Genomic DNA, 23792 nt, shown 5'->3' with positions numbered 1-23792 from the left:
AGGATAATTTGAGCATGGTAAACTGAAAATGAGTAGGTAAAAATCGGTCTTAGTTATATCCAGGCACTAAAGTTTCAGGAATTGGGTACAACCGATGTCCTGAAAGGGTTCACAACCTGATACGTCCTCAAAATAAATTTCACCAGAATACAAAATGCCTCGCATGTATTTCCCCCCTGCAAAGCCGCATGTGCTACTGAGTGGTTTTTTCGTCAAATATCTGTGAAACAATTCCACACAACTGAAAGGGTCAAAAACGAACACAGAGCTCGCGTGATACATCTCAGGCTGCAAAACTGACCCGTGCATTCAGCTGTAGAGTCCAGGGGCATCTGTTTATGTTCTGACTCAGAAAATGTTCAATGAAAGAGTATGTGTTCTCAGACCCGTGTCTTTATGTCTCAAGATAGATTTTAATTAAACCACGAATAACACTCTAAAGACTTGAGTTTAAATCCAATATCATCTCCCTGATGATGGAGGCAATAATCACCTTTGAAACGTCGGTACATTTCTACGAGACTATACGGCGCAACAACCTAGAATACAATCATCTTCAAGGTGAACAACACTGAAGATTGTAATGGAAGGACCGTTTTTATATAAATAAATCTAACTGGTTCACGAACTACGATGAAACGTTTCTCGTACTGTGTTCACACCCTTGCCCGGCTGAGCAAAATTAGTCCTGTTACAGTCTCACGTCCTATTCCTTTAGGATCAGTTTTAATATTATCCTCCCATCTACGCTTAGGCCTAAGTGTTCTTCTCTTCAAGTTCCCAAACTAAAATACCGAACGCGCGTTAGACATTTGGAATATAAATGCGATCATCAATAAGGTTTAGGGAAATGTAAGCTTAAGAAACTACACGACACAGGCAGTCTGTTATCAGATCAACCAGAAGTAATTAATATGATCTTCATTTTACACAATCATAAAAAGCGTCTATAATAAAAGAGGCATGATGACTTCAATTACATACAGCAATGAGGGACCCGAAACCTTGATCGAGAGAGGTTAACAGAGCCGGCTAAATGCTGTTATGATGTAATAATTTTACACTCATAAAAAAGAATGAAATTGTCTGTCATCCAAGAAGAGACGTGTCATTCTGTGATTCCTTGCTGAATAGCAGGACAGAAAAGTTTACGTTATTCAATTTATTGCTTTGCTGGCAGTTGTCATACCAACAGAGCGGGACAGTGCTAAAGTGACAAATGGTCTCTGTTCGTGTCAACAGGGCAGTGGCGTTTGAAAACGAAGTGCATCATGAGTTGAAAACAACAAGAGTGACTGCTTCCATAAAAACACTGAAATTAAATTAACTGCAATTTAGGGACAGGTATTTAAGTTTCTGACAGTTTTAATTAGCATATAATTTGTAGCTACAAGCGTCTGCTTATGACAAAGCTCCTTGTGTGTCGTATTTATTAATTGAGAAACCCTAAGATTTGCACTGATGTATTGTTTATTTAACAACGCTGTTAGTAACTCATGTTATATTCCATCGAATGACAGTAATTGATGAATGAAGAAGGATATGGAAGGAAGCTGTCGTGGCCTAGTTTAAGTTACTAAACCGACATTTTCCTAGACGGACTGATGAAGTCCACGAAAATCTGTAAGGATAGACGATATCTGGGCCCAGATATAAACCTGGGACCACTCAAATACGACAACCCGACCATAATATCTGGTCCAAACATTTGAACCGGAAAGTGAGACAAATGCAGGCCTGATATGGCATCTTTTATGAATCCATTTTAGTTCTACGAAAGGTTGTCATGCAGAATTCAAAAGCCACATGTGAGCATTTCCGGAAGGCGTCAGCACACATAGTACGTAGACTTCAGTGCCACTGCTACAATGCATCAAAGCCGAGGAAATTTATAAAATTAATAACAAATAAACATATACAAGCTTCTCAGTTCCGGCATGTGCGTGAAATTCGCAAGCCTGAGTTTCTTCGCAGTGAAGACACAGTGATTACGATAACAAATACGGACACTGAGTTTATGGCGAGGTTTCAATGTGCATAGGTCTAAAAAACATGTCAGGAAGTACAATCTAAATGTCTTATTATGTGCGAGTTCCGTTTTCGCTTCGCTTGACTGTACGCTGAAAATATGCAGGAAGCAAGTATAATGCCAGTTTTCATCTTTAGATAGACCACTCAAAATTCTTTTAAAAAATATTTAATCTCAGTAGAGACATAACTTCGCCTTCTGTATAATACACAGCAAATGACGTTATCTTTTTTACGATATAAGATGAATGCCATTTCTGGGAAAACATATCAGGAACAGCACTCAGGATGTTAAGGAAATATAATGGAACGTGAAATACTGGCTGACAGCAAAACAAGTAAACAACTTGCATCAAACCTTACGGCGCCAGCACAAGCGAAATAATTATCTTTGGTATAATAATTAACAGTTAAAAAGATAATACTAAAAAGGATCTTAAAGAACTCGGGTATGAGGGTGTGAACTGATTGATCTGGATCACGATACGGTCAAGTGTCGAGATAATTTTAACGTCAGGATTCAAGAAAAAGAGTTCTCTCTCTCTGTCTCTCTGAGCGACGAGTTTCTCAAGAAGAATCTTGCCTCATAGCGTCAGTGGCTGTGCTTAAAGACAAAATCTGACATTGCGTCTGCTTTCTCTTGTCCTGTGTTACGATCTCCCGCCATTTATCCTGAGTAGTTCACTCGCTCTGTCACTTCTAAGAGTTCTTAGCGGCGAAGCAAGTAAGATTCCAGAGGCCGTACGAGTTTGAGGGTCTCCGTACACAAAGCAACCGCGCCCCTTGAGCTAGTGTCCTCCAGGACCACAAAATGAGGACTGGAGCATATTATTTTTTTATTAACGTTTCTGGTATCTTTAAGTATCCGTCTTTCTACCCACACACCCACTTGTCAACGCATTCACTTATCTATCTACATGAACCAATCAATCAATCAACGAATCGATCTGTGCTATTTATTTATTCAGAAACTTGAAAAAAAAAAAAACATTACAACACATTTAAGCGTTTATGGCCTACAGTCAATCGAGAAACGACTTGCTACGAGTTAGACAAACTGGGTTCGAATCCCGACAAGGATTCTTCTGTTCGTCTCCGCTGTGACCCGGGCGCAAACGCCCGTAGACTAAACCTGACCATTTCCTTATATCGAGTGGTGAGGTTAAGCCGCGTGGAGCATTGCCTCACGCATCCTGCACATGGTCTGTGACCTTCCTGTTTTTGGTATTTGCGTGCGATGTTTACTCTCACGACGCCCAGTGCAATGAACGACGGTAAACAGAGCCTAATTTTGCTGGTCACGAGCATTCGCCCCGGCGAAAATTCTCGTTACTCGCGTCACTGCCGGATGCTGGATACAGGTCGGAAATTCGTTGCTTTTACGCTCCACGCCGGATTTCTTATTTTACCTCACACAATCTTCCATTAATCGCGATTGTTAGCTACAGTGTCCACTCGTCAGTCTTAGCATCGGAATACAATCACGATCTAGAAGCAAGAGTGTAAATTAAACAAAACTAGACGTAGCTCACCCTTTGTAAGGTATCCTACATGAGAAACTGATAATCGCTCAGTTACAAACATTTATACAACTCCAAGGTTCATCACCGTGTAAAAAAGAGCCCCCTACTCCTCCATAGCCTGAATCAGATGAGTCCAGTCCACGCCAGTACACCTTTTCTCTCAAATCCATTTTAATATTATCCTCCTATTTCCATGCATATGTCTACCACTTGGTTATTACCACTTCAAGATTCCCGATTAAGAGTTCGTATGAATTTCCCAACAATTCCAAGCGTTTCAAACTTCCAAGAAATACAACCACATCAACCCTGAAGATGGCAAATGCAATGTCTGCTGAAAATGAAGCTGCCCACCCCATAACACAGCCGTACATTGAACTCCTGTCGCGTACAGAAACGAATCTCAATTCAGAATCCCGCAGCAAACTTGGATGTCACGTCTGATGATCGAACTGTACCAGCGGTGAAAAGTTTATTTTCTGAGAAGACAGCGTATAAAGTGAACCGATACCAAGAGAGTGCCACTGAAAGAAAATTTGTTGTTCGAGTCTCAAATTTTTTTAAAAAAAAAGTTCAAAAGAACACTCGACCAGAGAAAGCGCGAACAATGAACTGCGAGAAATGGAGACACAGAGTCAAGTGGGCTGCGAATACGATGCAGACAAAGTAAAGATGTCATACAGAAGCAGCATGAACATTTTACAAATTAGCGACGATGCCATTAAATCTCTTTCCCGGGCTTCTTTTCGCCCAGTGAAGGACGATTCTGTTCCATGGAGTCAATCCAAATCACCAAAGTGTGATTTCCTTTCACTAAGAACACGTAACATCTGTCATCGTCTCAAATTTAGCCCCTGAAGGAATTCATTTAAGCTCTCGACGTTCTAATACAAACGTCGTGCTTTATTAATGTTTGCTTTTGTAACAAACGACACAGAGTACGTAATGCAATCACAAGAAAATAGGTTTCCCTGTACTGTAATTTATTACCCTCCCTAGAATTGGATGGGGCTCACTCCAAAACAAACTTAATTCGTGACAACGCAAATCAAAATTCGAATATCCGGCGGAGCTGGGGACAGTGTCTTACCACGGACCGAGATTCGATCCCCAGTAGGCTCTGCGGCCCAACCTTCACAGATTCTCTCTAGTCACAAAACGCATTTGTTTCATAAGTGCATCATCAAATACTTGGACTAACTGCTAAAACTCGCATCTCCTCAATATCAACCCAAACACTCATCACACGCAGGAAATGACGTCACAGACGACAAAAATTGTCGACGCATGGCGAACTACCTATGCCTGGCAATGAGGTTGTTAAATTCCCTTATGAGTTAATGGAAAACCAGACTCAGGATTACTATGGCAACGAAAAGAAGGGGCAGTGATACACAAAGAGTTTTCAAGTAATTTCCTTGCCACATAAAAACAAGAGAAAACTGCTTTTGGAGAAAAGCTTCAATCTTCTTAACTGATTCCACGGAGCATAGTCCTGATGATGATAAGCTGATAGCTGCTCAGACGGACACAAATTCCCCCAAGGTTCATAACGGTGGTCACAAGAGCCAGACACCGGACTCTAACCTGGGTCAGATGAATCCATACCACAATTTCACTCCCTACTTCCTTACCATAAAATTCTGTTACCTTTCCATCTTCGCTTAGGTCTCCAAAGTGACATCTTACTTTCATATGTTCCAAACATAACTTACGAATTTCTCTTCCCCTTATGTGCATGCTACATGCCCGTCCATCTAATGTTCCTCAAGTTTATCTTTTTAATAGGGTTTTTTAAAATTCACACTATTAAGACTCCCCAAATTCATTCGGAAAAAATATTCTGCTTAATTTTTTTAATGTGTTGAGGTGTGTGCTAAAACAAATCCCAAGTGATCACCACTCCCATTTCATGTAAGAGCCAACTTGAAAGATTTTGAGATAGATGGAAAGATAATACTAATATGAATGTTACGCACAAGAGACCAGGAAATGGTCGCGGTGCAAGGGTCGGTTTGTCGCCCACTCCTCCCACAGCCAATATATTTTTTTTAAAAAAAGCGTGTGATGAAATAAACTGGATTAATCTGGCTCAGGGTAGGGTACAGTGACGCGGTCTTGTGAACACAGTTATATACCTACTGGTTCCATAAAAGACGGGAAATCACGTAAAGTAATGATTACATTCAATAAATACAAAATTGTTTAAATCCTTCAAGTATTAGCCCCTAAACAAACAGACCACCCGTTTACCTGCCCACTAAACGCCATGAACAAAGGCGTCGCTTACCTGCAAAAATACATAGTCTGCCTCCAAGAACTTCGACACAGAAATTCTTTGATACATTTTAGTCGTGCTCAGCTGTGATTACGGGTTTATGATTACACGAACCTTTACGTTCTACGCCAAAAGAGATGTGCTTTTTCATCTTCTTAACGAGACGCTCCAAACAAGAGAACTGTTGAACTGGCATTATACCAATCTTCTTACATAAACATTTAGATTGGCTTGTTATTCTTAGCTAAATTTTAAGAAACAAGAAATAACTGTAGAGCGAGGTTAGCGACTGCACATGAAAATATGACACTTTGAAGCTGTCAGGGTAGAAACGACGGAGGCTGTTAAATAAGCAGAACACTCATCTTGCTATATTAAACAAAACTGGTACGAATTTAGAGACGAATAACAGCTATAAATTATTTTAAACGAAATTCTGAATGACGAGAAAATATCAGAATATATTCGTTCATTGCCCCAGACAGAGACATGCATCCCCCTAAAAGTAATTTCACTTCGGTATTCCTTAAAGTGCGATATTAAAATTATTTGCTTTCTTCTATTAGCCGAATGCATAATTACAGAATACTCAGCAGATGGATTGGTGTTCCGATTTGATACGGAGATATTTCGACTATGGTCCAGGGATAAAGTTTCTAGTTTGCTGTTTATTTAACAACACTGTCAGTAGCTCAAACTATGAAACGATGATTAATAAATAATAAGTTGGAAAGGATTTGAAAAGAAATTGCAGTGGATTAATTAATTTTAAAGTACTGAGGAAGACCATGAAAAATCTGTCAGCATAGACGGTCTCTGGGAGGACATTTGAAGCCGGAACCTCCCGAATATAAAGCAGGAATGCTAACCACTGATTGCGACGGTCGGTGACAACATACCTCTAAGTTTTTTCCTGTATGTCGACCGAGAAAAGCGTGAAACATATTTTATCGCCATAAAATGTAATCACAGTGGTGTGTTAATAACATTACGATGTTTTATTTAGACATTATGCACTGTCTGTAATTTCACTCATAACAATTATAAAAACTTCTAAACGTTACGACGTTTCGGAAGCTAGCCCCATTCCCGCCTTCAGATAAAATCATAACGAAGACGCCTACTCTGTAGGGCCCGTTAATCAAATAAAATTTCCATCACTGTGATTTTTCTGTAACTGCTATAATTTAAATCACAAAGTAGGAATATTTTTTAAATAAAATACTGCAATAGAGAAGCGTTAATGCCGTATAGAGCGTTAAAGTTTTCGCGGATGAAACTTCTTTTGTCATGAACTGATGCGTTCAAATACGACGTACACTGACTACAATATTATAAGCACTTGAATTCCGGTGTCACCTGAGGAAATTGAAAACTTTAAATGAAGGGACAAAACATGTAAATGAAACTTACTCTCGAGTACGAACGAGATCTTTAATGATCTGAATCATTTACTCTCGTTTATTAGAATTAATCGATAACACTTGGCGATATCTGGTAGTTCGAATGTCACAGATATAATTTATTTCAAAGTTATTTCCTGCCTCAGGTAAGCTTTTCTAACATGAAAATGTCCATGAACAGTGGCCACAAAGAGGATTTGGTAAAAGACGGTCACTAGACACTGCATCGCTAGTCCAGAAACGTAACAAATAATTAGTCTCTTTCTGCCACAGTACAAAATGACAACAAATCACAAACCTACGCTTTTGATTCACTGAGAGTAATGGCCTTGAAACTGCGTAAACATGGCCTCAATCGTTCTGTAAAGTCGCGTTGTGTGTCACTGGACAACAAAATGAACAGCCCAGCAACAAACAAAAACCGGCTTACATTAGTCACCCACTAAACCGACTGACCGTAATAAAATATCAACAAAAAATACAGCATTAAATGAACCAGTAAACCCCCAATTTTTAATCGTATTATTTACATCACACTTTCAATGTTATCCCATTTCAGTTTTTTTAACTGCATTAGAACTTCGCCCACTGCGGTCTTGACCTAACAACGCAATACTGAAAACCTCTGTAAGCAAAGTGTGTTGTCACGGTAGGGTTCATTCAAAAATACTAAATTTGCTTCTTGAAAAACCGACAGTAATTCAGTCATCCCGTTTAAGGAAACAGATTGTTCATTTCCATGTTCATAAAAGCCAGCCAATGAACCACGTTAATCCGATCCACACCTTCCCGTGCCATGCCTTTAAGGTCCAACTTTAATATTATCTTCCTATCTACCCCTAGGGCTTCCAAGTGGCCCCTTTTCTTCACGGTTTCCAAGTAAATTTTTGCATGCATGCGATGACATTTAAAATCTAAACACGAGAAAATTTTGTCTCGTGACAAATAAAAGTCACATTATCAGACATCTCTATGACAAATTTTGAGTCTTGAATATGTATGCTATATTATATTGATAATTAGTAGTGATGGCTAGCAAAGCAATGTCTGAAGTGAACTAAAAGTTCGTAAAAATTTCCGAAAATAATGCGAAAAATCAAAACAACTTCACAATGAATCAGTAAAATAGAAAATGGCATGAGGTCATTCGGAAAATGAAAACAAAAGTATAATTAACGCGGAAGATAAAATAATTTGACAATTAATGCGAAAAATCAAAACATTTTCATAATACAAACACGGAAAATGTAAATAATTTTCCGAAGATAATTCGCCAAGACCCAAAATATTGTCGTTCGACCTCACTATTTATATTAAGAAACGGATATTACAGTAAACAAGACAGATACTTCACAGACAATACAGAGATAAAAGCATGAAGCAAGTTACACGGTGTCTGACTTCAGCTTCCTGAAATTCAAACAAGACTTACCCACATTCAAAACCGCGCTGACTGTGGCGTGAAGTTACGATCAATTTCCACCCTGAGGGTGAAACACATCTGTCATCCACTTCGATACGAGAGGGCGAAAGCTTATGAAGACGATAACTTCGCTTGAACACGGTCCCTTCCATTCGGAATCGTTCGCCTCGCATCGCCCAAACTCACGTTCCTGCGCACGGCATACATAGCCAGGCGCATATGAAGTCTTTTAAAAGTGGATATATATCAAGTTATATCCTCCTATGCTGTCCCAAATGACAGTGCTTCTGTAATTATGCTGTATCAACTGTAGTGTCGGATTAGATGAGAGTTAATGTCATTTACACGTATGGAATGTGCCAGCTGTTCATAAACCGTATTTAAAAGCAAGCAAACACCGATCAACCTATATTGTTTCAGACGCGACAGACTCATTTTTTACAGAAAATATGCCACATTTAATGTTGGTCACGCTTTTACGTGATAATTTATAGTATATTCCGTAACTGGCGCGAATCCATCACACATCTCTACATTCTACTACATTCGTCTTATATTATTATTCATGTTCAGATGTAAAAGTATATTACAAGGACCCACGGAATATCCGTACGGAGATAGATAAAAAATTATCCTTAAAACAATTTCATGCGCGTTCGCAAACAAATATTGCGAAGATGCGCTTATTAGCTTCAGCCTCACCCGATCTGTCTGTCCATCCGTCCGCATTAACTACGCGAGAACGGCTGAACGATTCTTACGAAGTGTTTACGTTAACAATAACAAACATGGCGACGGTGCGAAACTTTTTAGGTTATTTCGGTCATATATGAAGGAGTGGAAAACTATATTAGAGAAAACTGTTTACAGAAGCGGGTGACTAAATTGTATAATTACCAATTTAAAGTTAATGCTATCCTCACTATAGCTTTAAAGATTTAAATATATGAATTGCATGTTTGGAAAATTATTCGGAAAACATCTCGTTTCAGTTTTCAATTCTGTATACATAACCTAGATAATTTGGCAAATGGCACAGAAAATCAGAGCAAAGTTCAGCAGCCACAAGCGAACCCTTTCTTTATCGAGTGTAACTGATGGTTTTCAACACCGAACGCTGTCCCGAGTCCGTACAATGGAATGTGAACCCGACTGCTAAACTTCCGCGTAGCAAACTGAACTTTATTGGACGGTCAATGGACGGCACGTGCAGGACAAATGCGCCGATAATTTTAAACCGTGCCTTTACTCCACACACAAGAACTCCACCGAAGTTAACCCGTAAGTCAAGTAGCCTTAAGTGCATTAATGAGAAACTTCACAATTTGTAGTCTTCACCAAATATTATATTCATCAAATCAAGGAATATGAAATGAGCTGGAAATAAAGATGCACATAAAACATGTGACAAACGAATAGCGTGTAGAATTTCAGTACGAAACCCTGAAGAAAGAAACCCACTTCTTAGACCTGGGCGTAGACGGAAGGATAATATCAAAATGGACGCTGTTCCATGTTATCCTGCGTGTGTCCTTTGTCACCATGGAATGGCTGGTCCGAAGGTTAAGGACGGAAGAGACGGCCTTCAGAAATGGAGGATACTGGAAATATATTGAACACGTGATCGCCGACAACCGACAAGGGGTTATCCTTTATCTTGATGGCGGGCGGGAGGCTGATTTCTCGCCATAAAAAGCGTGTTACTAAATGTTACGCACACAGTGCCTCGGCGGGCTTTTGTGAGCACGGTAATGGACCTTAGAGTTCCATAAACGTCCGATCATTTGAGATACCATCGGCTTCTCGGAGAAACGTCTCAGTTTACAGACTGGATTCAACTAGTTAAGTTCAGAGTGATGGGATATCGTGACCATGGCAACGAAACTTACAGAATCATAAATGAAGTTCTTGATCACCTGAGCGACTATCAGTTTCTCAAGAAATACTCAGCCCCATGGAATTCACTAAAGTCTTTAAAATATATGTACACTGTTAATTATCCGATATGTACTAAAAATATAATTTGGTACCGGAATTCGTGTCAAATTTAGTTAAAATAAGTTCAAGAAAGATGTTTCTGAAGTAAACACAAAGACTTCTGTTCCTAGGTGTGTGTAAAGTAAATGTTTACTTTGTCACAAGACGCACTTGAAAAGGGCAAGCCAAAGTTGGTAAACAGGTTCACACCACTTCGTTTGCTGAGAACTTCTGACTTCAAAACATAGTAAACAATAAAGGTCGATTCTCTTGCTAGGTGACTCATAAGTGCCTTATAAAAACCAAGTTTCAGGGACAACTTCGTGTACAGCCTGCTTATTCAATTCTACTTCCTATTGTTCTTGTCTTATCTTGCATTCAGTATGCGTCCCAGTTTCCCAGACACAAACACAGCGACACACATTCGCACCTTCGCCGTTAAGTTCAGAAGATAATAATGCAAAATTTACACACGTCTTTATGATCAGGGTCTCTTTAGATAAATGGTAGGTCTTAACATCCTATCCCTACTTTTTAACAAAAAAAATATCGGTACAAAATACGCGTATATTAACGAAATCGAATATAAAAAACCCAAATTTACAATTTATTTCGCTACTTTCCTGTTCACGAATTGTGATCCAGATATCCAGCAACAGAGTGCGGGACCATACGGCCGTCTGCATGCTAGTGACGTCTGACACAACTGTTGACAACGTAAAATAACATACGTGACAACTAAGGTTCTCAAGGTGGCAAAGATGATGTTCCTATGGAATATTAGGTCGATACAATCGTTTCGGAAAACATATATTTACTGTCTCCAACTTCAGGTCGGGTTAGGTTGGAGGATTCCCCACTCTAGGATTCCCAACTTAGTAACTCCCGAGCGCAGAAAAGCGTCTTCGTGTAAAGTGCGCGTTATTGTTGTCAGATTTTAACTGAAGCTGAAATTTGTCGACAAATTTTGGTAAAACTCCCCAATGTCAAGATGCTGACATGGCGAATCTAACTGATCTGACAGATTTTTGCCATTTTTCGTTGTGTTCACGCCAGAAAGTATTTTAAACGTTTCGATCGATCATTAAACAAAAACATTCGAAACATAATGCATAAAGATTACATTTCTTTTGGATCCTATAATTAATTATTGTTTATAGATAATGAATAACTCTTTGCTCGGTGAATATTCGCCCATCACGTGATTTTTCGAAATATGGACCGTCTTTTAGTAAACTGATTCTTCCTCTCTTGTGATCTAAGATTAAAGAAAACTTTCATAAAGATAAATCAAGGGAGTACAAAAAACAGAGGGCCTAAGGTAACTGTATGCATGCAAAAGCATTTTTCATGTAGTAGAGAAAAGAGCTCTCAGAACACAATGTGCTTCCGTGCGCACAGTAACGTCTGAGGTGGACTCTAGGGAGTCCGCCTACACCCCATTTACGTTTCGAATTCAATCCTCTTGCCCCTACTTCAAACAACACTGCTTTCTTCACCATTTGCAACTTGTAGACTGAGGGCGTATATTTTACAAAGCAAATTCAATGTTCAATTATTAACGAACCCTTTTTTGCGGAGAAAACTACCAAAAGCCGGTATTTACGATAGTTCGTCTTGTGTCGAGATTCAAACCCGATCCCTTCCAGATGTGATACACGTGGTAACTGTAGCGGCGGAAGAGAGGTTGTCTGGAAGTAGAACCATGTTTTTTGGGGCTAGGCCAACACCAAAATCACAACTCCGTGGAACAGAACCTTTCTTGAGAAGCTGATAGTCGCTAAACTGGTCAAAATATTAATGCCCGTTTGTAAAACCCCAAGGTTTTCAAGAACCTGCCACTGTAGCCTTGAAGTCGTAACCTGACTTCATACTTGTTAATTGTAATTAGTCGCAAAATATTTAAACCGATACGTCACTCCTCTGATACCAACAGTCAGACAGCCTACGTGAGCGGTCAAGCCATTTGCGATCTTACTGAAGCTTAATTAATTTCATTCTTAAGTTATTTCTTTCACCCGGATACGTTGAATAGCGTAGAACGAGATACTGCTATTTTATTTAACAACCCTGCCGGTGGATCACATAGCGTCGAATTACAGAATAAATAATGAATACACAAACTGAAAAGAATATAAAAAAGGGGCAGTGACCTATTGAGATACTACCTAGTCATCTGCCTGGAGGAACTAAGAAAAAACAAGGAAAACTTCAGTTAGAATAACCGGTCTCTGGGGCTAGATTTGTAACCAAGGCCTCTAGAACAGTGGTATTCAACCTTTTTTTGTTCGCGTACCCCCAGATATAATTTCTCTTCAACTTTGTACCCCCAAAGTTGTTGGTGTATAATTAAAGTTATACACAGTATATAATCTACATCTAAAATAAATTAAATAAATTAAATAAATTACATTACTGATTATTCAGTGTTTATCGTAAAATAATATTTTTTTTTTTAAATTTCACGTACCCCCGGGAGTACGCGTACCCCAGGTTGAATACCACTGCTCTAGAATACAAAGAAATAATGCTAACCGTTCGGCTGTGACATTCGTTGAGACGCGACGTTTATGAATAATGAATAGACAGGGACTCTGACGTACGCTGTGGTATCGTATTCGAAGTTTCATTCCTATACACAACTCGGGATATGTCGTAAAAACTGCGTCCGAATAAATGGTATACAGGCCGAAATTCGAATCGCGTACCTCCAGAACACAAGTCTACAGAAGTGACTGAACTGATACAAAATATATATTGTACAGTTATTCGTTTCCTTTGGATAATTCGTCGATCTAAAATAAACACCATCTCAGTCACATAAGCTTCATGCATCTCTGAGTGCACTGTCTCCTGTGTCTTAGCTTTATACCATTGGCCTTATACGTGTGTGTGAAACCATCCAATGAAGGGAAGTTTCATAATTAATGTTTTGAACCGTTTTACTTGTTCACTTTAATTATGTGAAATGTGAGCGTAAAGTGACAGACCCGAGAAGGTTGAGAATCACTACCAAGCTAACCTCAACAAATTCATCGCATCTCCCTTCAGCTTCATCATTACAGACAGGGCTTCACGGCTTCTCGCACCGGCTGCCTGGAATTCCACAGCCTTGTTGTGTCACTAAAGGCAAATTAAATTAAGACGTTCCTATTTGCTTACCACCTGAATTTCAACAATTTACAGTTTGTTAATAATGCACATCATTCACACGCACCACAGCGGTGTAGATTCAGTAGTGTGTTAACCAGAAGATGGAGTACGTCAAAGAACATTTCACAGTGAAATAACACATACATATTTCATTGCATGTACACACAAATGTATGTACACTAAGACTAACTGGATACAAATTGTAACCGATTAAAGACTGACAATGTTTGAGAAGAAGGTGCTGAAGAAAACATTGGGACCTAAGAGGCATGAAGCGACAGACTCCAGAGAGAAATACACAGTGAGAAGCTCAATAACTTGTACGCTACACCAAATATTATTACTGTGATCAGATCAAGTAGTATGAGATGGGCATGTAGCATGTATGGGGGGGGGGGGGAGTATACAAAATGTTTTGTTGGAAAGCCTGAGGGTAGATGCCACTCGGCAGACTTAGGCACAGATGGGAGGATAATATTAATTATATTTGGATGTTTCAGTTTGTATCAAATATGAAATCTGAATTAATCTATTTTTATTCATCCTCTGTTATATACTGACAACTTTAGTTTCTTTGTTACAGCACCTTACAAACACTCAATAGTCATCACTCGGATGAGGGAGGTTCGAAACAACTCTAAAATTTTGGTCAATTTCTACCAGACTGCATGGCACAACTTTCCAAAAGACAGTCACCTTCATTAACAATAAGCTTTTCCTTAAATTCCTTTCACAGGGTATTGAAATATGTGTTGCCATATTATGAACTGCAATGAGAAGTCTGAGAACACAAGTTTTAAGTTTTGGCACCATGTATGGTAGTTAGTAGATGTCACAACACAAAAACCCAGAATAACATGATCACCTTCACCTTCATAAAACCTGAAACCTCATATTTTCAAGTGTTAAGTTTTTAATTTTGAAGGAATTGCCTAGTATTTTAGAAGCATATATTATAGAATAAAAACATTACAATATCGTAGATGAAGTAGATGTGTTCATGACATGCAACATCTAAAAATTGTTGTTTGAATACACAAAACATTTTATAAATAAAATCTCACTGTATGCAGCATGTTTAAATGAACACCAAGAAAAATAACTCTCAAAGACATTCCTAACCTATTACATGTACCAAAGAGAGACACGCTAACCATTAGTTCTTACTGGCATTATCTACACAACTGCACAAGAAAGCAACCAAACAAGCAACTAAACTCAAGGCACTACACCTAAAACATCAATTCAAATACTGTAATACATACCTCACTAGTAGCACACATAAGTTTGAAGTGATATACAGCAGTCACAGAAGCAGAAGTTTCATGATAGCATAATTTCCACTTTGTGATAAAAATTAAACTGAACAGTAATTGTCTAATTTCAATTGCATACTTCATAACTACACTTTCACACAAACAATACCTATTACATTCCTTACACAATGTGGCCCACTACTGAAACTGCTATTATTTTCCATAATTTCACTCTATTCTCATATTTAAATTCAGAATGCCCCAAAAATACACTTCATTATTCATATACCTACTGTAGGCGACCATATAAAATATATAGGCATAAAATTTTATAAAATTAGCTCAAAATATCTGAACGCACTGTTCCTATTCAAACGTGGCACGTCACGTAAACAACAACAGAAAGTCACTTTGAATTACAGTGAATACCAACATGTTTTGAATTACCGCCAATCGAGCAGGCAGACAACATTACAATTACACTTCCTAACTGTGATGGAAGTAAATAAGGTAAGTCCATCCGCAAGTCATTTCGCTTCGACCAGCTGATGTGACGTAAGTCAGTCACCCTCCACTAACCCACCCACTCACGGAGGTGCTTAACAGAATGCAACAACCTTGATTCCACAGCCTACGGGAAAACTGTGGACTTATTGAATTCATTAATAGCAAGTAATTCTTAACTACCAGCTGTTTTCAATAATAAGAATAGTTCTCCCAGGCCAAGGAAAATATGAGTTACAAAATTTGGCCAGGCAGTTTTAAATTCCATGCGCCATACTTGACGTCATGCACACACCCACCTGACGGCACTTTATTTTCTCCCACCATGATTTCAAATATAGCCAACGTTTGGACATGGAATATCTCTCAGTTCTGAGCGCATTACTCTCCTAAACCAATGTATTCAATAAAGCAATGTCTGTAGTATTCCATGGTCACAGTACTCTGATTTACGTTCTAGGGTGTAATTATATCGGACTAAGGGAAAATTGTTATAATGAATGCTGTTGACTATTAAATCTTCAATATCTCAATACACATGTGATGGACCTGAAGTGTGTGAAATATTTATGGGAGTAGGCTTTTCCTCATATATATCAATGATTTATTGCCAACTATTAACTCTCAATCTAAACCCATACTTTAAGATTATACTAATATAATTTCACATCCAGAAATATAATTTTTGGGATGCCTCCTGATATATATTCAGCTGGACCTCCCTGCCAATCCTATTGAGAACTGAATTCTGACTCTAGAGCTCCACATTACCACTGCAGAAGTGTCAACTTCAGTTAAAATCTGCAATTGTTGCTTGCTGCCTCCATCTTCTAGGTATGCAATTGATGACCACCTAGAGGATTACGTGGTGTCACAACTCAAAAGACCACAATCTGAATATGCAGCTAGTTGACAGTAACTGGTTTAAAGGAACATTTTATTAGTCCAGAAATACAATACTGAAAACTTAACAGATACAGATTAATTTTTCACACCACTGTTCATTGGTAAAACTCATAGCATTAAGGCATGGTGCTTAGAGTCCAAGTAAAAATTCCTACATTTTCACCATAAAACATTGGTTATAAAATGCCTGACTTCCATACATCAAGCAGCAATTACTTAAAAGAATTATCATTCTCAAACCTCTTATGACTAACACAGGCACTCTGCCATGTTCTATTTGAATCAGATCACATAAATATTCAGATTTTGTAGTCACGTCTAAATATAACATGCAATATGCTAACATTAAAATGTTTTTATAATAAATACACAATCATGTACTAGATTTACCTTTAGCCTTCCTACAACCATATGTGGTTCTGCAGTCCTACATTTTCCCCACAGACTGTTTCTACAGTGTGTAAGAGTCAACTTCAAAAACAAATTATTTAATCTCCTTAAGACGGAATAAGACACGCCATTCATGGCATTATCACAACACAAAAACTACAATTATTAAACAAATGTACACTGTAACTACAGCATTGGGCAATTTTAAGTAATTAATTGGTAATTGATACGCATTCTTCAACAGCACATGTAAAAAGCAATTCTTCACACAAAGAATTAAATATAAATTTCTGTAATTTTTTTTCTTCTAAAAGCAGAATGAATGAGTTAATTTTTATAATAATGTTTTGACTGATAGTGGCATAAGTTTAGTTACCACACCCATAAACTTTACTGGGTAATGAGATACAACTAATCTACATCACTCTACATTAATTAAAGTTTAACACCCAGTCTCTAATTAACTTACAGAACCGTCTTAAACTTAATTAATCAACTGACTGCACAGTAAATATAGCTTGGAAAACAAGGCTGGTCCCATATGCAATCACAAACATTCTGCTGTTTGCGCCCATCTCATGAAGAAGCTGCCAGTCTCTTCAAAGCAGGAGACTTAAGCTCTGGTTTGCAGGAGATTTTGAAGAACTTGCTCTGGGCATACTTCTTGTTCACAGCCTGCAACAAACAGACATTACAAAACCTACAAGAGAAGTGGAGGAATTTTTAACAGTAACACACGAGGATTGTTCAAATGAAACCCATTCAAGGATCGCTCTGGGGGAGGGAATAAAGGCCGTCCCACAAAGATTTCACAGCTGCGAGGATTAAATTATCAGCCCAATGAGTTCTTTGCAGAGGGGAAATATTCCGCTTATCCCGAGAATCATACAAAACCCATAAATACACTCTGCGGGCAAAATACAGAATTAGCGATTATAAAACCGCGTAGTACTTTCAGCAACCACTAGGCTTTAAAGGGTCAAAGTTGCAGTCCAGACAACAAAATGCAAATAATACAAGAATACTGACCTTACACTGCAAACACGGAACGGGTCTGAGTTCAGAGAGGGCGATGGGGCAGGATAAAGACGCATAGTAAAGATACTGGGCTCTTTTGGCTGTAAAGCAGAACAAACCTGATTCTTTGATGTATCTGCTTTTACCACAAGGTTGGCTAGTTTCCTTACAAGATCTTCTATGTCTCTGAAGGAATATTTGGTGTAATGTACCAGGGTTTTTGTCCACACACCTTTCTTCTCATTACTAAACAACCTGTTAAAATACAACCACAAACCAACATAAACTCGGAGACAAGACTACAAGGACACGTACGTGAAACTTTCCATAAGTAATACTGCATTTCATCAATTCCTTTTCCAAGGGACGTTTCAGAAGCATCGTGTTTGGCTTAATGTTCTTTTCCCCTGTTCATACCCATTATACTATGCAGCCACAAAACGACACGAGAAAGAAATGACAGCATGCCAGTGTTATGAACATTGCTACCAGCACAAAAAATTGAATGCTTTGTATTCCGGTAACACAAAATATTTGTCTATACGAAGAATTTTCTTCGTTTACAACAAAACCTCACTCATTCTTCAAATACTGGCAAATTTTAAAACTTGGGCAGATATGACACTGCAAGACGTTATCTCTACTATAAAGCGTCCCACTACGTCATGTAGGCGCATTGGGGGAGCGGAGGTATAGCTCCCACTCTTTCTTGACCGCGGCACTAGATGGGGGTGAGTGGTCAGCATCATGCCATGACCGCGCTTTACCCCCCGGGAAAGGACCCCGGTACCCATTGGACAGGAGGCTGGGCGGGCCCCAGAGCCGGCCTGGAGGAAGAGGCTAGAGGAAAAATCATCTGCCCCCGTCGGGGATCGAACTCCAGTCGTCCAGCCCATAGCTAGTCACTATACTGACTGAGCTATCCCGGCACTGAACAATTTGTGCGTGCAACTAAAATTTGTTGTGTCCGATGATAACTCAGGAGTATTTTACAATAAATTACCATGAATTAGATGGTTCTATTGCACTAAAGTTCACATCAGAAATTAATGATAGGAGATGGTCCATAACATTTCAAACTCTTATACCGAGCACATAGTGGAATAACGGCCATTTCATGATCTACAGCGTATGAGTTAAGACTGCGAAGGAGTGTCATGACAAAGTTACCAGAGAGACAGATACAATGCTGCCGCAGATATTAACGAAGGGTCATAATGGCACATGTCGTAATCCACCAGACTCAACTCCAGGAAATATTTGGCCATTGCATGGTTCACCGGTAATGCCTGAAAGGAAAGAACTCGTAATTAAATTATACGGAAAATTGGCGACTAATCTCGGCAGAACTACCTTCAGTATACACTTACAGTAACTAATTCCATGCAAGAAGAGTAATTCCTAGAAGCTAACAGTCGCTCAGCTAGCCAATAAATTCCCTGCCTTTTATGGATCCTAAAGTTCCATTATCACAGCTTAACAAGAACCTGTCACTAGTCCCTATCCTGAGCTAGATGAATCCAATCCATACCATCCCATCCAATTTTTTCAAGATCAATTTTAATACTGTCCCACATCCATGCCGACGTCTTCCAAGTGGTTCTTCCCTTCAGTTTCTCCAACCTGAATTTTGTAAGCAGTACTCATCTCTCCCAAACGTCTCCATTCCATGCCCACCTTATCCTCCTTGAGCTGATAATCCTAGTAATATTTAGTAAAGAGTACAAAGTATGCGGTTAAAATGGGAACAGACACACAAGGACGCTGACTGAATTCTTACTCACCCGTGCAGCTTTACTGTATCGTCGTAAGAAATGCAACGGAAGTGGCCGGGAGAAACTGAAGTCCAATGTTCGCACAATGGTCTTTTCCATCCGCAGTAGCTCGTCTTTCCCATAAGCGTTATCACAAATGTACACAAAATCCCCAACCTCGGGCGCAAACATCTCTTCATACTTTGAAGCTAAAAACATGGCTGCCACACCTACCAATTGCAATTTCTTGCGAGTGGTCGTATGAACTTCCTGAAACATTCAAGTTCAAAAAATGTTTCAAAAGACGCAACACCATCTCCAATGTTACTTCATTTTCATTTATTGTTTAAGGTGATGCTCCCACAAGTAATGTGTATTTTTTCCGACTTAGGTTGACCGAGGTTAGCCCCTTCACACAGCCCTAACTGAGTAGGTCGCTCTTGTCCTTATACCCCGAGGACAAAAACAGGTCCAGTTTCCAAACCTGTGTTTTTTTTAAATACAAGAAGACGGACAATGTCCATACCGTTAATACACCATTGTTAGAACGCTTTACGAAAGAAAATCTCACACACCAAAACAGCAAATATCCTGAAATAGTTGACAACTTCTAAACAAAATTCTAGCATCAAAGTGAAGACATACCTGAAGATATCTGTCGATGATGGTGACAGTGAGGTACAGCGTCTCGGTTAATAAGTGAAACTGCTGGTGTACTTCAACGAGCCAGTCAATCAGCACACCTCGCATCTTACTGGTTATCTCTTGGCCTTCTAGGTAGTTTCTTTTAATGGGGTATTTTACCTGGAATTCCAGTCAAAACAAATTGAAGTTGTTCTGGTATATAAACCATAACTATTGTCCTCCAGTGACCATCGGTCCTCCTTCAAATGCCCGCAATCCACTCAAATCTTAGTCTGGTCCTGCAGGCTTTCTAATCACGTCATAAATTTGTGACGCTCTCTTGCTCAGTCATTTAAAAATGCAACGTTCACTTTTAAAATTGTTATCTCGGACCTACCTGACGGTGCATTGAAACCAAAGCTGAAAAGTGATGATAAAGTGTCCCCTCCTGTCAAAACCATTTCCAATAGAAAATGCATCATACAAATTATTACCTATATTGACTATACTGTATGTTTCTTTCAAATACATTTTAATCAGCCTGCCTAGTTTCAAGGCTATACCAAATTTGGTGAGAACGTTGTATAACGCCTCTCTCCGAACTGGACGACAGTCTTCCACTTGTTATTTATTCAAAATCGTGATCTTACCTCCACTTCTCGTAGGTACGCATATATATCATTGACATATTCAGGCACAAGGACTGGATCACCTTTATCATCTTTATCGATGTCTTCAACACCAATTAAATTGGAATTTGCAACTTCCTTTGGTATGGAAGATGTGCTGAAAGATTTCTTCAACAATGACTTGTTTCTAATAAGTTTGCTTACAGGAAGTGGCTCTTCTTTTTGCCTGTAACATCACACATACGGACAAAAAAAAAAATACGTTTTGCAGAATAGACAAGAGGACAATGAAGAAGAAAGAGGTATTCATCCTTTTAGCCACATGTTAGTGATCACATGTTAAACAAGGTCTGATCAAAAAAAAAGTGTCAAGACTGAACCTTTACAAAATTAAGATTTTGTATCTACACAGATCACTTTCAAAGTAATCTCCTTCAGCAGATGTACGATAATTCCGCTGATCCTGTCGGCAGCTCTTTGCCTTTCACAGGTTTGTTTTTAACTTACGGAAACAAAACAAAATTTAGTCAGATGCTCATCAGCTACTTATTCATCATTTTGACAGGTTTATGGGCAAATTTTTTTTATAATTTCCCACAAACTTCTCCCTATTTAAAACAATGTAAACACTAAGAAATCTGTGATCAGCCTGTTGTTGCATATCCAAACACTATATACATAAACTGATAACTCTGATTGCAGTTTTCCCTTCACGACAGTTCCTAAATTTTGCACAATCTTGCAAAGCTTCTAAATAGCATTCCAAACTGGAAATCAGTATCAATCAGAATTTTGTACCAGATACAACACACACAAAGTCTGACTTACTTCCGAGGAACGCCATGCAACTTAACATCCTCTCCTCCCACTTTCCTGGCTGCTGCAACTCCACAAGCCGTGAAATCATTTCCAATCTCACCAAGAACTGATCTCTTGGTTGCTGCTGGTGGTGCACCCATCACCACACCCTTCACCCCAATACGTACATTTTCTTGATTCCTAAAGCTCTGTTGTAACATAAACATTCTACAAGTAACATCAACTATGCACTCTACACACACTCACATATGTTAATTTAAAACACAACTGCAGTCTGCCTGGTATAAACAGTAACTAAACTGGGTCCTTTGCAAACATACATACATACATTTTTCCACACTCTGCCCTCCCTATCTGTTGCAGTCACATCTTAGAACTCAGTAATGCCATTAAGTCATGTATGAGAAATACCTTTCAGATTTACCTTCATGTTTAGTTCTTTTTTATTTTTGTGGAACATTAATTTAAGGTTTTGTTTATTGCAGTTTGTTGTATATTTTGATTTAAAACCTCAAGATTAAAATATGTAAAGCCTTATCTGTTAGCATGAGAACAGAGCACTGAAGAAAAAAATTATAAAGTTTATTTTCCATATAATAAAAAATAAAAATACATATATACAAACAAAACCATATAAAAAAATTGACAATCTGACACAAGATTGCAATATGTTAATCAATTTGTAGTAACATAAATGAATCAAGAGAGTAGGTGTTGTGGGTCAGAAGCATTTTTTCTGTACTAATTTAAATATAACGTTAATGAATAAACATGTTACTGTAAGGGGCATCATAAACCTTAAAGAAAAACGTTACTAGTACACGGCGCTATTATATTATGTACACTTACAATATAGGGAATGCATTAACAAGTCAAGGCAAGATGATGTAAAAGCATTCCTTTTCATGCAAAAGATATGGATAAATTGATGGCCTAGTGGCTTCCTAAGTTCATTGGTTGTCTGTGTTAAGCAAAGCAAATTGACCTTTGAGCATGAATCATATTTCGCAGGTTATGAAATCACGAAATCGTAGTAGGCAGAACTTGATTTCTAACAGATAAATGAAAAAAACAATTGAATAGGGCTCTAGAATGTATTTGGCATTTGAATAAATATCACGATATAGTTATGAAAAATGCAAATTACGTGACGCATGTTGAAAGTTAATTATTACACTGAAAAGTAACTTGAACTCTAATACAACACTAGTTGAACATACGTAGTGACCGAAATATAATACACTCACATGTATATTACTCCTAACCCGCTGAGCCATGCTGATGCAAATTCACTTTACAGTTCCACTACAACCTAGTACATCAAATCTCCGAAAATTAAAACCGTTTAGGGTGGAAACAAGAGACGGTCTGGCAGAACTTCTACCAATCACAGTAGATAGGTTTCTTGATTGGTCAACAGCAGAGTTGTGTATTTTTGAAATATAAAAAGTAATATTGTAATAATTATCAATATATTTGCGGAAAAGTAATTTTAAAATATTTAAGGTAGTCTAAAATCCATATTATTTTAACTTTTTAAATTAAATTTATCTTCTGCTGCCATCTATAATAATGCTCTCCCAAAACAACCTTTCCTACAAAGGCCGACCTCGCTAGTTCCGAGACAAAACTCACAGATTTCTGATTACAGTTAGATAACTCGTCGCTACAGAACAAAAACTATCACATCATTCTATTCCCGTTAGTTTAAACTCAAACCTACAGCCTTCAGTAACCAACACCATTAGGTAGAGACCTTTTTTCAGTTAGTAAAAAATTATCTGAATTTATGAAGCATAGAAGTTCATTATGTTCACAAAAGCCCAGCACTGGTCCCCATTATGATCCACATAAGTAAAGTTGTATCCTCAAACCATATTTCCCTAAAATCCATTTTAATATAATTCTCCCATCTACACATAGGCTTAATGAGTAGTCTCTTCTTTTCAGGTTTTACATCCAAAACGTTGCACACATTTTTTGTCTCCATGTGCAATACATGCCTGCCCATATGATTATCCTTGGCCCCAAATAGGTAGTTGTGATTTTACATACTAAATTTAAAAATTACATACTGTTGCTTGATTTAAATTCCTGACATTCAACCA

The 23792-nt window shown here is 38.4% G+C and overlaps 2 protein-coding genes across 5 annotated transcripts in view; both read right to left on the bottom strand.

Moving 5' to 3' along the window:
• Positions 1 to 15470, bottom strand: part of LOC110836244 (alpha-1A adrenergic receptor-like) — a 66906-nt gene extending 51436 nt beyond the window's left edge. For 2 of the 4 annotated variants that reach the window (XM_022077241.2, XM_087342502.1), the window contains exon 1: positions 15051 to 15470. The gene's annotated coding sequence lies outside the window, so the exon portion shown is untranslated. Of the gene's footprint in view, positions 1 to 8664; positions 8830 to 15050 lie in introns of those variants that run through there. The other 2 variants (XM_087342504.1, XM_087342501.1) reach the window with 2 other exon arrangements.
• Positions 15471 to 16465: 995 nt separating this feature from the next.
• On the bottom strand, positions 16466 to 23080 carry LOC110836255 (Cyclin B). The gene is made up of 8 exons (XM_022077263.2): positions 22932 to 23080; positions 21694 to 21872; positions 20887 to 21091; positions 20258 to 20416; positions 19643 to 19882; positions 19029 to 19147; positions 17978 to 18113; positions 16466 to 17516 (listed from the first exon to the last, which is right to left on the bottom strand). Exons 1-8 carry the CDS (start codon positions 22959 to 22961, stop codon positions 17418 to 17420), a joined length of 1167 nt encoding a protein of 388 aa, XP_021932955.1. The 5' UTR covers positions 22962 to 23080; the 3' UTR covers positions 16466 to 17417.
• Positions 23081 to 23792: the final 712 nt, after the last annotated feature.

This window comes from Zootermopsis nevadensis, unplaced genomic scaffold (genome assembly GCF_977971745.1).
Source record: "Zootermopsis nevadensis isolate Lab colony 2312 unplaced genomic scaffold, Znev_1.0 Znev_ptg000003l, whole genome shotgun sequence".
NCBI classification, from domain to species: Eukaryota; Metazoa; Arthropoda; class Insecta; order Blattodea; family Termopsidae; genus Zootermopsis; species Zootermopsis nevadensis.
This window is presented reverse-complemented; position numbering and strand designations above follow the sequence as displayed.